This window comes from Dromiciops gliroides, chromosome 3 (assembly GCF_019393635.1).
Source record: "Dromiciops gliroides isolate mDroGli1 chromosome 3, mDroGli1.pri, whole genome shotgun sequence".
NCBI lineage: Eukaryota > Metazoa > Chordata > Mammalia > Microbiotheria > Microbiotheriidae > Dromiciops > Dromiciops gliroides.
The window spans coordinates 642,445,950-642,462,531 of record NC_057863.1 but is presented as its reverse complement, the minus strand read 5'-3'; the positions used below and the strand labels follow the sequence as shown (position 1 = coordinate 642,462,531).

Here is a 16,582-nt window from a genome sequence, read left to right as displayed (position 1 = left end):
CTCAGAAAGGTAAATCAAGCCTCCAACCTGGGCTTTATCTGAGGCCAAGAATGCTAGGGAAGGCCTTTTACTTCAGTTACAGTCTGGAGAGCAGGCACAAGGCTGTGCAGAGGGAGCCTGAGCTAGTGGCTGCTGCCTGCTCTCCTTAGAGCAGAACTGTTCCCCAGGGGCCCAGCCATGCACCCTACCTCGGAGAGGTGGGGATGGGCACTCAGGTGCCACACCTTTCCCCCAAGGCTGAGGAGGTACCGCCCAGCTCCCAGCCTGGGAGAGGGAGGCCAGAACTCCCGCTTGGAGAACTCAAAGGCAGCTCTGAAACACCAGCTCATTACGTGATTAACGTCATTGTTATTGTGATCATTAGTGCCACAGGGGGCCACAGACAAGAGAAAGGCAGAGACTGAGGTAGAAGGCCACAGGTGCTGCCGCAGCAGCCAGATAGATTTGGGTGGAGGGGGTGAAGGATGGTGGGTGGAGGGTGGGAAGTGGGAGCCTGTCCCCATAGGATCTGAAGACATTAAGGCATCAAGGGCTGTGGAATCCCAAATTCTCAGCTCAGAACAGTGCCTGGAAAGGCCTCTTTTTAATACAAGGAGAGGGATGAGAGCTGAGGAGGGCTCTGCAAGGTTGATGTTTTCTGCTGTCGACAGCGCGGCATAGTCTTGGATGAAGGGCTGGGCACACGCGTGAGTCTGGGTGCAGGAGCCCGGGCTTGGTTTGGATCTAGCTAGAAATATAAGTACTGGTTCTCATCGTCATCGGCATAATCAGACGTGTATTTATGTGTGTTCGCATAGACGGTGTTATGAAAATACATATGTAGCTATCTCTGTGGGTGTATGTCTTTGGCTATGGAAGGGTCTGTTTCTGGCATCGAAGAGATGTATCTGGCTGAGTATGTGTGTGGTTCCCCACATTTCTGACGGGAAAGAATGCATTTGCCTGTCGGGGTGTGTCCTCGCGTTTCCAGGGAGGTCTGCGTCTGGCTGTTCCCAAATTCAAACCCATTCTCTCTCCTTCCTTCCCTCCCTCCCTCCCTCCCTCCGCCCCCCACACTGTGGCCACAGGACTTTCCCCCAGCTCCAGAGGTCGCTGGCTGCCCCATCAGGAAGGCTCTGCCAAAGCAAACCAGACCCCGTGACTTGTGGGAAAGCAGAGATGGGAGGGCAGCAGGGGGCAGAGGACAACAGCTAGGCTCAGGCCTACCCTGGGGCTGGGCTGAGGGGCTCCATTGCTCATCCCATCCAGGGACCAGAAGGGCCACAAAACCAAGCTCTGGGTCCCACCGCACCACACGGTGCCCCGGTGCCCCTCATCCCGCCCTGCACAGAAGTGCAGCAGCTGCACCCACCCTCACCTCGTGATTACACAAACCTCCACCTCTGGACTGAGCCCCCGAGGAGGCCAGCAGCAGCAGCGGCCCCAGCCAAGCCAGAAGAAGGAGAGGAAACAGAAGGGGTTGAGTTTTTCTGCCGTCCTTGGCCAGAACCAGGCCTCTCTAGCTGTGCCCAGGGGCCGGGGGACTGGGCAGGTGGCTTCCAACAGCAGCCACTCCCATTGGCCAGGTTCTTCTCCGCCCTTCCTCCCGCCCCTTCCCCCCCCCAGCCCCCTCCTCCTCAGGTGAGCCAGTCTGGCTGAGCTCAAGGCTGCTGTTGTTTCTCCCCTTCCTGGGACCCAGGTTCCTGGCCCCCAGCTGGGGACACCATGCTCCTGCCGGGGTCTAATTGTGACCCCTAGAAACTGGACAACAGCTCTGAGACTTCACCGAGCGGACCCCTGAGGGTAAGGCAGCTCTTGTGTCCTCCGTTTCCCTCCCCCACCCCCTGCAGTCCTGGCCCCAAGTCTGGCTCATTCGAATGCCTTTTCAGACACTGGGCACCCTGGCCCTCAAACTGCTCCCCAGCTCTGGCTTTCTGCTGCCTCACCCTCAGCCCTTGGCCTTTTCTGGGACCATCTAATCCCCTCTTTCTCTCTTAAATCCCTACCCAGTCTGGCCCGGAAGAATATCAAAGTCATGTCTCTCTGTGTCTGGTCCTTCCTAGCCTCAGGCGTCCAGCCAAACTAATTCTTAGACCTGCCCTTCTCCACGACATGAGCATCCATGAGCATCCATCCCCCCTCCCCCTGCCCCCGCCCCGGCTCCTTTTGCTACTTCCCAGAGAGATCAAGCATCTCCCCACCTCTGAGCTTTTGGGGCACCTGTGCCTGACTTCTTCAGCTCCCATTTCTGTCAGGGAATGAGGTATCTGGCCCCTTCCCTCCGGGACTCAGCATCCAATCCCTTCTACCAACATGCAGCCTCTCAGGACTCTGATGCTGCCTAGTCCCTTGGGTGCCCTGGCATATGGCTGGCTCCCTCTAGTTCTCACTCTTCCTGAGACACAGGTAGCCTGCCTTCTCCCAGTCCCCAGATCTCCCCTTTAATTCCTGCTCTCCACCTCGGACCCTGGTGCCTTGTCTCCCTGGTCGATTCCCCTGCCTGTGTCCTTGATCCTCTGAGCTGGCAGGCTGGCCAGCCCGTGATCACGGCATGCTCTGGGCAAGAGGCCCAGCCCTTCACGTTGGCCCTGAGGGAGGGGAGCTCAGTCCTCTAGCTGGGCATCCATACCTGGGTCTGGAAAGGTACTGTGGGGAGGGGGGTGGACTCAAGAGAACTGGGGGTCTCTGGGTACCAAGGAGGTTCTAGGCCTACCCGCTCCATTTTATGTCTCCCCCACAGGTCTCGTTTGGCTCTCTCCCCAAGGGGGGGAGGCCCTACGGCCACAGCCAGCACTGTTCACTGGGGGAATCATTAACTGGAGGTGGTGACATGGCTGAGAAGGAGAGTAAGTGTCTTCCCTAATTTATGCCCCTTTCCCCCCTCTCACCCTAGGATTCTCCCCCCTTTCCCTTTTTCCATCTCTTGTTTTTCCCCTCCAAATCTCTCAATCTCACTCTCTTACCATTAGAACCTGTCTTTCACTCCAGCACCCACCTCCTTCTCATCGTTTCCTCACTCTACCCATCTCATCCTGCTCCCCATTTCCCCCCAAACCTACCTCCAGCTCCTTGCCAGATTAACCATTAATCAGTCATCCATTAAGTTCTTACACAATCCGTCTCTTATTCCTCTCAATATCCCTGCTCTGTGCCTCAGTTTCCCCATTTGCTGCTGCCCTCTATGGCTACTTTCCACCCTCTACCCCAAGGAATAAGGGATTTCTCCACAATTACTTTATATCTCTTTAATCTCGAATGCTAACAACCGTTCAAGCCCAGAATCTGAGAGGTGAAAATTCTCCCCTGAAGCCCTTGACCACAAAAAGCCCAAGTCTCAAATTCCTAGCCATTCCTCATTTTCCACCACTTCTGGAGGAGGGATTTCCATCGCTTGGCTTGCCTGCCACCTCAGCCTGAATGACTGAGAGGAGGGGGAAAATGTGTTGTCGAGACAGAGGGCTCAAGAGAAACAGCTGCAGTGACAACTACTCAGTGTGGGAGGTCAGGGAGCAGACCTTAGGATAAGAGAGGTCCCAAGACATAGAAGGGGAAGGGCCCTTGGAGCTTATCTGCCCCAGTCTCTTCATTTTATATATGAGGAAATTGAGGCCCAGGGATTTGGGACCATGAACTGGGATCCAATCACTGCCTCAACCCCAATTCTCTCTCTCTCTTTTTTTTTTTTTTTTGGTTTTGCGGGGCAATGAAGGTTAAGTGACTTGCCCAAGGTCACACAGCTAGTTAGTGTCAAGTGTCTGAGGCCAGATTTGAACTCAGGTCCTCCTGAATCCAGGGCCGGTGCTTTATCCACTGTGCCACCTAGCTGCCCCCAACCCCAATTCTCTTAACTTCCTGCCCAACACGGGACAACAGCAGATGCCTTGGATAGGCAGGGGTTGGGGAATGGAGGGAGAACGCTCAGAGGCACCAAAACCAGGGTTAAGACCAGCATCTTCTTCTTCCTCTCCCCTCCCCGTCCCCCCATTTAGAGGCCACAGACCTTCTAAGTTTGAATTTCCAAACTATCTCCCAGATTGTTATTGTTCTTCAGTCATTATTTAATAACTTTCAGTCATGTCCGTGTCTGACTCTATGTGGCTCCATTTGGGGTTTTCTTGGCAAAGATACTGGAGTGGTTTGCCATTTTCTTCCCTGGCTCATTTGACAGATGAGGAAACTGAGGCAAACAGGGTGAAGTGACTTGCCTGGGGTCACACAACTTATGAGTGTCTGAGGTCAGATTTGAACTCAGGTCTTCCTGACTCCAGGACTGGCACTTTTATCTAAGGCATCACCTAGTTGCTATTTCCTAGTTAAAGTGGATTAACTAGGGGGCAGCTAGGTGGCGCAGTGGATAAAGCATTGGCCCGGGATTCAGGAGGACCTGAGTTCAAATCTGACCTCAGACACTTAACACTTAACTAGCTGTGTGACCCTGGGCAAGTCACTTAACCCTCATTGCCCTGCAAAAATAAATAGATAAATAAATAAGTAAAGTGAATTAACTAGGGGATGAGAATTCAGTGCACAAAACTATTGAGGTTGGGGGGAAGGTGAGAATAGACAAAAGTGGAGATACTTGTCACTTGTAAAAGAGCCCTTCTCTGACTGAGAAAGCGTATGGCCCCAGCATTCACAGAGTTTCCTATTTGATGGAAGAAACAAGGTCTTGACCCTTGCCTTGCTTCCATACAAATGGGCAGGGACACAGGAAGAAACCAAAAATACAAATGCATACAAGAATACAAAAATAAGTTCACATATCTGTATTTAGGAGCTGGGTGGAGTTAAACTGAGGAAGGCTTCCTGAATAAGTAGTTCCTGATAGTTCATGGGCTGGTTTGGAAAGGGAGAATAACAGGTAAGAAAATATGAAGAAACACAGAGGCCAGAACAGACAAAGGGGTGTTAGGGACAAGTAGCAGGGGAGCTTGAATGGAGCACTGAGTCTGGGCTGGGGTAGAATGAGGGCTGATGGCCTATAAGAAGGTCCTCGAGAACTGTGAGGCAAGGGGGAAGCCTTTATCGCTGCCTTTGAAGGAAAGAAGGGGACTTTGGACAAAGTGCTGACCACCAACTCTCCAGCTTTTAGGGTATGTGGCAACAGTAAAAAAAAAAAAAAAAGATGCTTGTGGAAAGTGAAAAAGGTTGGAAGCAAGAATCTAATCTCTGCAAAGAAGTGTTCTCAAGTAATATCAGCCAGCATTTATATAGTGCCTTTGTTGTTTTCAGTCGTGTCTGATTCTTTGGGACCCCATTTGGCATCTTCTTGGCAAAGATACTGGAGTGTCTTGTCATTTTCTTCTCTAGTTCGTTTTACTGATGAGGAAACTGAGGCAAACAGGGTTAAGTGACTTGCCCAGGGTCACACAGCTAGTAAGTGCCTGAGGCTGAATCTGAACTCAGGTCTTCCTGACTCCAGGCCCCGTACCCTATCTACTTCACCACCTAGTTGCCCCATAACGGTCTGAAAAATACTTTGTATCTTATTCATACCAAGTCTATATTAAATCAGATCCAAATACAAGAAAAAAACAATCGGAACAATTTGACTGGAGATTTGGAAAGTTGGAAATAAAGGGGGATTCCTGGGTGGTGACTTCTAAGGTCACATCCACTTCTGAGAGTCTAGGATTCTCTGGAAGGGGGGTCGGGAAAGGAGCTATTGGAGGCCTAGCCACTGTCCTGCCATCGACACATATGACCACCAGGGGGAGAAAACTGGACCCATCCCAAGGAATACCCAGAATGCTTATCCCATCCAGGGAGGAGAGGGACATTGCCACTTTCCTCACCCAGACCTAGGCAAATACCATCTGGGTGAGTGGACAGGCTCTTGGTGAGGTTTTGAATCCTAATACAGAGCTTGGTTCCTGCTTGGGGATAAAGATTTCTGCCCCTCTGGCTTGGAAATAGAGAACAGGGTGATCCAGCATGAGGGCAAACAGCAGCAAAGGAGCCAGGGGTATAAGGCCAAGGACCAAAGGTCACTGACTCCTAGAACTCCCACTCCAGGACAGGCTGCACTAGAAAGCCCGAGGGAGCCAGGTTGGGGAGGCTTCCACAGGCCTGACCAAGAGAAAACCTTGAGACATGATATAGGACGAACCCAATGTCAAAATCTCTGGACGACAACAAATCCTTGGAATGCCAGGGAAAAGAGTGTGGAGATAGCTCGTGCCGGTGACACCCCTGATGATCCCCTCTTCCACATACACCGAGCACCAGGCTTGCCAAATCCATCCTTCCCCGCCCCCCATCCCAAGGAAGGTGGGAAGTAGAACAAGCAAGACACCCAGAGCCTGGAAACAAATGGGGAAGAGCTGAGGGCTTCCTAAAAGGGCCCCTGGGTTCCTAGATCGCATGAGGAGTTTGCCAGCTACTCAGGGAAACTGACCCAACCACTTTCCCAAGGCCCTTGGGAGCCCGTTGGAAACAGGACATGTGTTGGGGGGAGGTAAAGAGGAGGAGGAGGAGGGTGGAGAGATGGAGTAAGGCCAGTCAGAGCCGGGTGAGGTGAGGTGTGGCCACTGGGTCTGGCCCCCAGCCCAGGACTGGCTGAGGAAGGAAGGGCTCAGGAGAGGGTCCTGGTTCTCAGGAGGGGCAATTGACTGGAAAACAGCAGAGGGGAAATCCTGAGGTCTCAGAGCCAGATTGTGGAATGAGGGAGCAATGAACAGTGCACACAGCCTATATTTGCTTGTAGGTGGCCAAAAGGTTCAGTGTTGGTCTCTGCCCAAGATTGTGGCGGTCATCGCAGGGGGCGTCCTGCTCCTGGCAGGGATTGGAGCAGCTTCTTGGGCTATTGGTGAGAAACAGATGCCCCGCCCCCATGCCCCTTACTTCACCATACCTTACCCCACTGCTCCCCATCCCATCCCCAGCCCTTTCCTCATCTCTGTTCTTTCCACAGTGACTGTGCTGCTGAGGAGTGACCAGGAAGTGCTATACCCGGGTGAGTATACCCATAGACTTCCTTCTACTCTCTGCCCACCCTGTTGGCCCCCACTTAGGCCCCCCCACCCCAGTTCTTAGAATCTCACTATCAGTCAGTCAGCAACATCAACCCAGTTCCCCTGAGGGAGACTAGAGCTACAGCTAGAAAGTCAGGTTACTCCTGTGTCAAGGAGCCACAGAATGACTAGAGAACACTTAGGAAGTCATAGAAGACAATGGTAATACCGCCCCCCCCCCTAGATTTGTATCATGGGGTTTTTTTTGTGTTTTTTTTTGTTTTGTTTTGGTGGGGCAATGAGGGTTAAATGACTTGCCCAAGGTCACATAGCTAGTGTCAAGTGTCTGAGGCCATATTTGAACTCAAGTACTTCTGAATCCAGGGCCACTGCACTGCAGGGTTCACATACACACACACACACACCTGTTTCACAGGGGAGGAAATTTCGGCTCCAAGTGATTGGGCCCTTGAGTCTTCTGACCCTTAAGTCCTATGTCCTTTCTCCTGTAAGAGCCATTCTCTCAAGTCCAAGTGAAATCTTAGTCTAAGTGTCCTGATGGGGTGCAGAGAAGGAAGAAAGCGCATGAGGGAAGTCAGAGGCCAGGCTGGGCCTTCTGAAGAGGTGCATGAGCCCCGAGCTTCGGCCTGCTGCAACACCACAATGGGAGGAGGAAGACAAGCAAGGACCTTGAAATATAGACCACGCTGAGGGATTTGGACCAAATCTAATTCAAAATAAATGAAGAGAGTGATAGAAAGAGACCCCAGTATGCTGGAGAGAGGGCTGGCCTGTGAGTCAGGAAGACCTAGGAATGGAATCCTGCCTCTGACACATATTAACTGTGACCCATTGCTGTTGTTCAGTCATTTTCTTTTTCTTTTATTTTTTGTGGAGCAATGGGGGTTAAGTGACTTGCCCAGGGTCACACAGCTAGTAAGTGTCAAGTGTCTGAGGCCGGATTTGAACTCAGGTACTCCTGAATCCAGGGCCGGTGCTTTATCCACTGCACCACCTAGCTGCCCCCTTGTTCAGTCATTTTCAACTCTTCATGACCCCCTTTGGGGTTTTCTTGGCAAAGCTACTGGAGTGGTGCTCATTTTACAAATGAAGAAACTGAGGCAAATAGGGTCAAGTGACTTGACCAAGGTCACACAGCTAGGAAGTGTCTGAGGCCTGCAGGACCAGCACTCTATCCACTAGACCATTTGCTGCCCGTGTGTGTGTGTGTGTGTGTGTGTGTGTATGTGAGTCATTTAACCCCTTAATGCCCCAGGCAACTTGTCTAAGCAGATCAGATGCTAAATGCACTGGTAAAAGACCTTTCATTGTTGGGAGTTAGCGACCAATTCTGATGAGATCATACATCTGAACTGAATAGAGAGAGATGAAGGCCTTGGGGTTGAAGAAGAGAATAATTGTTTGAGGACATTAAAAAATGTAAAATGACAAAACGCTTGCCCCAGTTTTTCTAAACCTTCACATTCCTGTTGCTGTTGCTCAGTCACATTCAACTCTTTGAGACACTGTGGACCACAGCGGGCCAATGGTTTCTTCCATGGGTTTTTTTTGGCAAAGATACTGGAGTGGTTTGCCATTTCCTTCTCCAGTGGCTTAAGGCAAACAGAGGTGAAGTGACTTGCCCAAGGTCACACAGCTAGTCTGAGACTGAATTTGAACTCTCTGGGCCCAATGCTCCATCCACTGTGCCACCTAACTGCCTTTACTTTCTTAACTACTGCAAATAACAATTTTTGTAAAGCCCAGCAAGTTATCCATAATGTAGTTGTTATTCTTGTAAATATTTTTTTTTTTTGCGGGGCAATGAGGGTTAAGTGACTTGCCCAGGGTCACACAGCTAGTAAGTGTCAAGTGTCCGAGGGTGGATTTGAACTCAGGTCCTCCTGAATCCAGGGCCAGTGAGTTATCCACTGCGCCACCTAGCTGCTCCCGTGTAGTTGTTATTCTTAAACTAAGAAAATGACTTTGTAGACTTTTTGTTAAAAAAAAAAAGCACAGCATATATTTCAAATTTCCCTTAGATATGTGTTCTCCCAGACACACCAATAGGATGAGGGTGAGGGGCAGCTAGGTGGCGCAGTAGATAAAGCACCGGCCCTGGATTTGTGAGGACCTGAGTTCAAATACGACCTCAGACACTTGACACTTACTAGCTGTGTGACCCTGGGCAAGTCACTTAACCCTCATTGTCCCGCCAAAAAAAACCCCAAACAAACAAACAAATAGGATAAGGGTGAGATAGTTTTCCCCTGATGAGGCAGATTTATAGCTCAAAGGACCTTTCGAGGTCAACTAGTTCAGTGATTTAACAGAAGAGGAAACGGAGGCCCAGAGAAGGGAATGACTTTCCTATGGTCATCCAGGTAGAAAGTGGTAGGACTGGGATTTGAACCCAGGTCCTCTCCCGTTAAATCATTCTGTTTCTACTACACTTGCTTCTTCAGAATGTCCAGCAATTCAGAAAACATGCCTGCCAGGCAAAAGCCAGTCCTGCATTGGCAGAGCCCTCAGCGCTGTAGGGCCCAGGCTCTGCTTCCAGCCTCAGACAGGTTGCCCAGGGCAGGGCTGTGGATGCTCTATGGCAGCTCATTCAAGGAGTTTCGGCAACCTTTTCTTCAGTCTGTGGTGGCTGTTAGGGTGCCGGCTTGTGCTTGCTGAGTCAGCACTACCCAGAGAATCCACTAGCCCCTCTAATCCCCAGGCCTCTTGCCCTTCCCCCCACCCCCTGCCCCTACAGTACAGGTGAGTCCGACAGACCTGCGGCTTACGGTGTTTGATGGAACAGAGGGGACGTGGCGGCTGCTCTGCTCCTCCAGAGTCAATTCCAGGGTGGCAAGTCTGAGTTGTGAGGAGATGGGCTTCATCAGGTATCATTGAGTAGGGGTGGGAATCATGAGGGGAAGAGACCAAGGCCAGGGGAGAACTGGTCTGCTGTTCCCGACCCCTCTGCCTCATAGGTCCCTGACCCACTCAGAGCTGGATGTCCGGCTGTTTGGGACAAATGGCACATCTGGCTACTTTTGTGTGGATGAAGAGAGGCTACCCTATGCTCGAAGGCTGTCAGAGGTCATCTCGATATGGTAAGGGCATGGGTCGAGGAGAAGCTAAACAGGGAAGGGCAAGGACTATATACAACAAGAACCCGTGGTGGGTGGAGCCCATGGTGGGTGGCACCCAGCAGACTCAAAAGAAGCACAGATACACAGACCCACACAGAAGAAGAGATGCTCACGAAGACACAGATGTGTGCACAGACACAGCTACCAACATACAGGCCCACTGAAACCAAAGCTTGCAGACAAAGTTAGGCAAACAGACTTGTATTCTTGTTCCTCCTGACTGCTCCCTCTCTGGTTTCTTCCTCCATCATCTTCATAACAAGGTGAATTTATAAAGCACTTTGAATATTGTCTCATTGACCCTCATAATACCCCTGGGAGGTAGGGGCTTTTACCCCTCCCCCCCCATTTCACAGATGAAGAAACCAAGCCAGATAGAGCTTACATGATTCGCCATGGGTTACACAGCCAGTGTAAATGTCTCAGGTTGGATTCAAACTTGGGTCTTCCTGATTCCAAGTCCAGGGCCCTAATTACTTGAAAGGAATCATATAGCAAAGCAGACGGAAAGCTGACCTGGGCTGAAGTCCTGTGTCTGACATCTACTGGACCTCCCCATGCCCCCGGCATCCTTCTAATGACATTAGGTTGCAGAGCAGTTGCTATCTCCTAAAAGAAGGAGTTTTCTCCCAGGGAGCTCCCTCTGCTGACAAAATAATAGGGCCTGGACAAGGAAAGCAGTGAGCTCCCATAGCTGTCAGTTCTTATTTTTCTGCAGTGTCGCCCTGATATCTCATCTCCCCGCCCCATCCCTTTGACTTTCCCTTCTAAACAAAACATTGTAGGACTCAGAGCTAGAAGCATCCTTGGTGATCAGCTGGGGTTGTTCTCATTTTACGGATGAGGACACTGGATAAGTCCAAAGTGGAAAAGCCAAGAGGAGAACCCAGACTTCTTAATATCAACTCTGACCCCTCTCCTCCACTCCAGTCCTGAAATCCAGCTTTGGACATTTACTAGCTGTATGGCCCTGAGCAGTTCACTTAACCTCTGTTTGCCTCAGTTTCTTCATCTGTAAAAAGAAGAGGTTAGACTCACTGGTCTTTAAGGTCCCTTCTTTTTTTTTTTGTCGGGGCAATGAGGGTTAAGTGACTTGCACAAGGTTTAGTAAGTGTCAAGTGTCAGAGGCTAAATTTGAACTCAGGTCCTCCTGAATCCAGGGCCAGTGCTTTATCCACTGTGCCACCTAGCTGCCCCAAAGTTTGGTGTTTTTTTTTAAGGTCTCTTCTAAATCTATTATGACCTACTGGATTAGTGATTCCACTTGGATGTCCCCCAAAGTATAATCCACATCCAAGATAACCATCTTCTCCCCCTAATTTCCCCATTTTTGTCAGCATCTTCCCTAGTACCTGGGGTCAAAAATCTCAAAATCCTTTTTAACACCTTTGCCCCTCATGTGCCGCCCCCCATCAATTACCGGCCCAGTCCCATCAATTCCACCTCTATGATGTCTCTTGTCTCCATCCTTTCTTTTCCATTGCTTCGCCCAAGTTTTCATTCTTTGCTTCCCCCACGTGAGCCCTTTGCTTTCTGTCTTCATTGCCAGCCTCCCTCACTGTCGATCCCTGTGGTGTACCTTATGCTGCAGCCCAACTGGACTAAACTCATTCCCTAAACTCACTCTCATTTTTTCCCAAGTCCGTCCCTTTGCTCAGGCTGTTCCCTCTGCCTGGCATGCCTTTCCTTCCTGCCCACCCAGATCTCTGCCTGTGAGGAAATGAGCCTTCCTTCTGTCTTTCCTCTACTAGACTATAATCTTCTTGACAACAAGGACTACTTCTCATTCATCTCTGAATCACGCCCTCAGTGACTGACTAGTTCATAGGCCGGTTCACACCAGATGCTTAATCAATATTTATTGAAATGAAATGTAAATATACATTCACACCCAGACATATAATGCATAAACCATAGTGTTATCTGAATGAATGTGTACAGAGTACACACAGGATGTCTATAATTCCCTGGATCTTTAGGATGGACAAAGGAGATGTGAGAGAGGGGGCCAGGTCTGGTGGGCAACATTAAGAGACAATAAGGATGGACACAAGTCCCTTATCCCTTCCCCCTTCACCAGCCCCCCTCTTTCTCTGACAGTGACTGTCCCAGGGGCTTCTTCCTAGCTACTCTCTGCCAAGGTAAGTGTCCTTTCTCACAGACCTCCCCCACCCACACCATTAACTAAGTTCCCTCTTTGTGCAGAACTAGGGACTGGTCTTTTTGGAGGGAGACAACAAATTGTTGCCTTGGAGGAAGGCCTCAGCCTCTTGTAGACCTCCCCCCAATATCCCCCCCCCACTTCTTTCTAATCTCTGCCACAGGCTATTTTCCTCCTTCCAAATAAACATTCCAGATCCTTTTCACCAATCTCCTGTCCCTCCAAAATCAGTTCAGAGCTAAATAACACTTATCTGATTATGATTCTCTGAACATCACAAAGGGCATTTCCACTTGGTGGGTGACAAGAACTCCCTGAGGATATGGACTGTGTCTCCCCACCCCAGATTATTAGAGCCGGAAGCAGGTCTTATAGTCCAACCTCCCCACAAATAAGGAAACTGAGGCAGAGAGAGGTTAAATGGCTTCTCTAAAGTCACTCCAGGCTGTGGACTCTCCTGAGGTCAGGGTTCCTTGAGAGCAAAGGCTTCATCTGCTCCCTTAGACCAGGAACTGCCTGAGGGTGGGGGCCGTGTTCCTTTTCCCAGGGGTTCAGAGTCTGGGATGTGGCCTGAACATGTCTGTCCCTAGATTGTGGCCGGAGGAAGCTGCCTGTAGACCGTATCGTTGGAGGCCAAGATGCCAGCCTGGGCCGCTGGCCATGGCAGGTCAGTCTGCGCTATGATGGGGCACACCTGTGTGGGGGCTCCCTGCTGTCTGGAGACTGGGTATTGACTGCTGCCCATTGCTTCCCTGAGTGAGTGTCCTCCCTGTGGAGCCTGGGTCTGTCAGGAGGAAGAGGTGCCAAATGTCAGGGGAGGTGGCAGAACATGGGCAAAAGAGGGGAGGTAGGAACTACAGAATCCTTGTCACTGCCCCAAGCCTTCACTCAGAGCCCAAGTGGTGTTCTGAGTGGGGCACAGCTCTCCTAAGATACACACAAAATTTCTAAGATAGTTCAAAGACAAACTGATGGAGTGTAGAGGAAACTATTGCACTTTTTCTTGCACTAGGCGGAATCGGGTGGTGTCACGGTGGAGGGTGTTTGCAGGTGCTGTGGCCCAGGCATCCACCCAGGGACTCCAGCTTGGGGTCCAGGCCGTGGTGTACCATGGAGGCTACCTCCCTTTTCGGGACCCCAACAGCGAAGAGAACAGTAATGATATTGCTTTGGTCCACCTTTCCGGTTCCCTGCCCCTCACCGGTGAGCTGAGTCACTGGGTCCTGGGAGAACAACTTGGGCTTTGGAAGGGCAGAGGGGAAAAAACCAGACATTTGCATCCTGGAGAAATGTGGTGATGGGTGTTTGGGGACGAGATGCCTGACTCTAGCGAGGCTGAAGAACACTGGCTGGGTTGGCTCTTCCCTCCACAGAATACATCCAGCCTGTCTGCCTCCCAGCTGCCGGTCAGGCCTTGATAGATGGGAAGATTTGCACAGTAACAGGCTGGGGAAACACTCAGTATTATGGTAAGTAAATCCCTGAGTAGGCTCTCCTCCTCAGAGTAGGATCAAAGTGGGTGGGCAGGGTAGGCCCACTGTCCTTGAAGAGTAGGAAGAAGCTCCCTACTCACAGGGTTCCTCAGGAAGGGTGCTGGAGCAGCCGCATCTCTCACAGACCCTCTCCTCCCCACCCCTTCCCCATCCCCGCAGGGAAACAGGCGAATATGCTGCAGGAGGCACGAGTCCCCATCATCAGCAACACAGTCTGCAATAGCCCTGATTTCTATGGGAACCAGATCAAACCCAAAATGTTCTGTGCTGGATACACTGAGGGGGGCATCGATGCCTGCCAGGTGGGGAACTATTCCAGGGATATCTCCTAAACCCAAGTGGCTTATTCCTCAGGCCCAACTAACTGACCTTCCTCCCCAGCCCCACGTCCTCCCACCCCATCCACCCACACATTACTCATTCATTAGCATCAATAAGCATCCCAAAGCCTTTGTCAAGTTTTAAATTGGGCATAGGGCAGGGCTGGACATCCCTTGTCCAAAACTGACCCTTTTTTTGGGTCAGAGCTAAGCAAGGTGAATCTAAATGACTTCAGATGATGGGAGACACTAGCTAGGTTGGGAGAAGGAAAAGGCATTTGGAGACATTTATCATTGTGCCAGTCCTTTGTTTCCCCTAAAAGAACCCAGGGGTCCTGCCCCTCCAGTCTTGTCTCTGTTCATCTGCAGGGAGACAGCGGGGGCCCTTTTGTGTGTGAGGATTCTATCTCCAGGACTCCCCGGTGGAGGCTGTGCGGGATTGTGAGTTGGGGGACAGGCTGTGCCCTTGCCCACAAGCCTGGGGTTTACACGAAAGTTGGAGAATACCAGGAGTGGATCTACCGAGCCATGAAGGTATGGAGCGAGGAAGGGAAGTAGGAAAAGCAGGTTCACCCCTCCTGGTAGCCCCTATTTCCGCTATTCTCTCCAGTTATAATGTCGAGAGAAAGTGGGACAGTGAAGCCTGGCAGAAATGGGGGCTCGCCCAGTTTTCTCAGCGTTTCTACACCTGGGACATGAACTCATTCCCTCTTCCCTATTCACATGGCCATGACCAGTTTAGCCATCCTTGTTACTGCCCGCCAGCATCCCAACAGCCCCACAACAGGCCTTTCTGCCTCTGCTCCTTCACAGAGGTGGGTAAGTCACTCCTCACTTGAACCTTTCAGTGGCTCCCTATCATTGACTAAATAAAATTCAAACTCCTTAGCCTGACCTTCAGGGTCCTTCACTACCTCCTGCAGTTGGTACAGTGAATAGAGCACAGGCCTGGAGTCAGGAAGATTCATCTTCCTGAGTTCAAATCCTGTTGCAGACACTTCCTAGCTGTGTGACTCTGGGCAAGTCACTTAACCCCAATTGCCTCACCAAAAAAAAAAAAAAAAGCACAAATGAAAAGTTACCTCCCTTAAGAAACCTTCCTTGATACGAGACTTCCCCCATTAATATGACCTTTCCCCCTTCAAATGTCATGGAAGCTTTTGTGAGACCCTCTCTACTGTATTTGGATCACTGCCATCCCTTTCTATTATATATTCTATATATCATATATTCCATCCAGTAGAGCAGAAGTGTCATGAGGGCAGGAATCGTATAGCTTTGTATCTTCTCCAGTCCCTCAGGGTAGTACACAGTAGGTGCTTAATCAATTTTTGTTGAATTTGAAATGCTTATTTTGCGTAAATGAGGGGTTTTGTGATGAGGCCACCTCTAAAATGAAGAAACATTTTATTGTTGCACCCCCACCCCCCACTGATTTCTTGGCTATGAAATGAGTGGGAACTATGTATTATTTCAAGTGGATTCATTCGTTCATTGAACAAACACTAAACACGCTTTAAATATCTAGTAAGTATCTCCCCCAGAACCCAAGACCCAGTGGCAATGACCTGCTTCCTCCCTTGCAGTTTACAGTAGAAGAAGTTGCCCCGATGAAGGGGCTTAGAAGGGTTATGTGGACAGTGGGGAAGGGAAGGGAAGGAGAAGGGGAGGGGAGAGGAAGGAGAAGGAGGGGAAAGGACGGGAAGGGGAGGAGAAGGTAGGGAAGGGGAGGGGAGGGAAAGGAGAAGGGGAGGGGAGGGGAAGAATAAGAGATGGGAGAAGGGAGGGAAGTGGGGGAGGAGAAAGGAGGCAAGTTCCTTCAGCTGTTACTTCCCTCCTAACCTTCTCTCCCCAGACTCACTCCGAGGACAGTGGGATGGTGACCCAACTCTGACACCTCTGCTTCTCCTCCTCTCTCTATCCCTGCTGGTCCTGGGGTACTCCCCAGCAGCTAGCAGTGGAGGACAATCTATGGCTCAGAGAGCCCCATCCTGGATTCCTTTGTAGAGGCGAGGAGGGCCTGGGGATTCTGAAGGGCAGGGGAGAAAATGCAGGGGGGCGGGGCGACGCACCAGGTCAGGACTGACCCTCCCCAGGATTTTCTCCACCCCATCCCACACATGTTGCTGCTATCCCTGGCCCATTGCCTGCCCTTCTCTGGGCAACCCCCTACTCAGGTCCACCCATGAGTCCTGTCCTGCTCCCTCCCCATGTAAATACTCTCTTGGGATATATGGGGACCAGATTTGGGGCTCCTTGTCTCACCTACACTCTATCCCCAGAAATGTTTGGTGATTACTTTGAATAATAAAACTGGTTTTGATTAGAAGTGCCTTGGGCTTTCTTAAAACAGGCATGTAGTGCAAACTGGGGGAATTCCAACAGAAATAACCATCTCCCCCAATAAAAATCTTGAACACAATTTTGCTACCTATCAGCATAAACCTTATCCTGCCATCTCTAACTGTAGAAAGATGTAAATGCATCTATTCCGACTGTAATTACAGAAATAATTCTCACAGGGTTAAAATGTATC

At 50.5% G+C, this 16,582-nt stretch overlaps 1 protein-coding gene across 1 annotated transcript; it reads left to right on the top strand.

The window, feature by feature from the left end:
* Positions 1-1,178: 1,178 nt before the first annotated feature.
* Positions 1,179-16,375, top strand: HPN (hepsin). Its single transcript, XM_043996298.1, has 13 exons — positions 1,179-1,782; positions 2,720-2,825; positions 6,686-6,787; positions 6,893-6,934; positions 9,691-9,820; positions 9,911-10,033; positions 12,173-12,213; positions 12,824-12,989; positions 13,246-13,436; positions 13,607-13,702; positions 13,886-14,028; positions 14,416-14,580; positions 15,902-16,375. The coding sequence occupies exons 2-13, from the start codon at positions 2,810-2,812 to the stop codon at positions 15,938-15,940; spliced, it is 1,254 nt and encodes a 417-aa protein (XP_043852233.1). The 5' UTR covers positions 1,179-1,782; positions 2,720-2,809; the 3' UTR covers positions 15,941-16,375.
* Positions 16,376-16,582: the final 207 nt, after the last annotated feature.

Coding starts and splice junctions, on each gene's coding strand:
- HPN (XM_043996298.1), top strand. Junction 6,788..6,892: donor AGCAGCTTCTTGGGCTATTG/GTGAGAAACAGA, acceptor TTCTTTCCACAG/TGACTGTGCTGCTGAGGAGT. Junction 6,935..9,690: donor CCAGGAAGTGCTATACCCGG/GTGAGTATACCC, acceptor CTGCCCCTACAG/TACAGGTGAGTCCGACAGAC.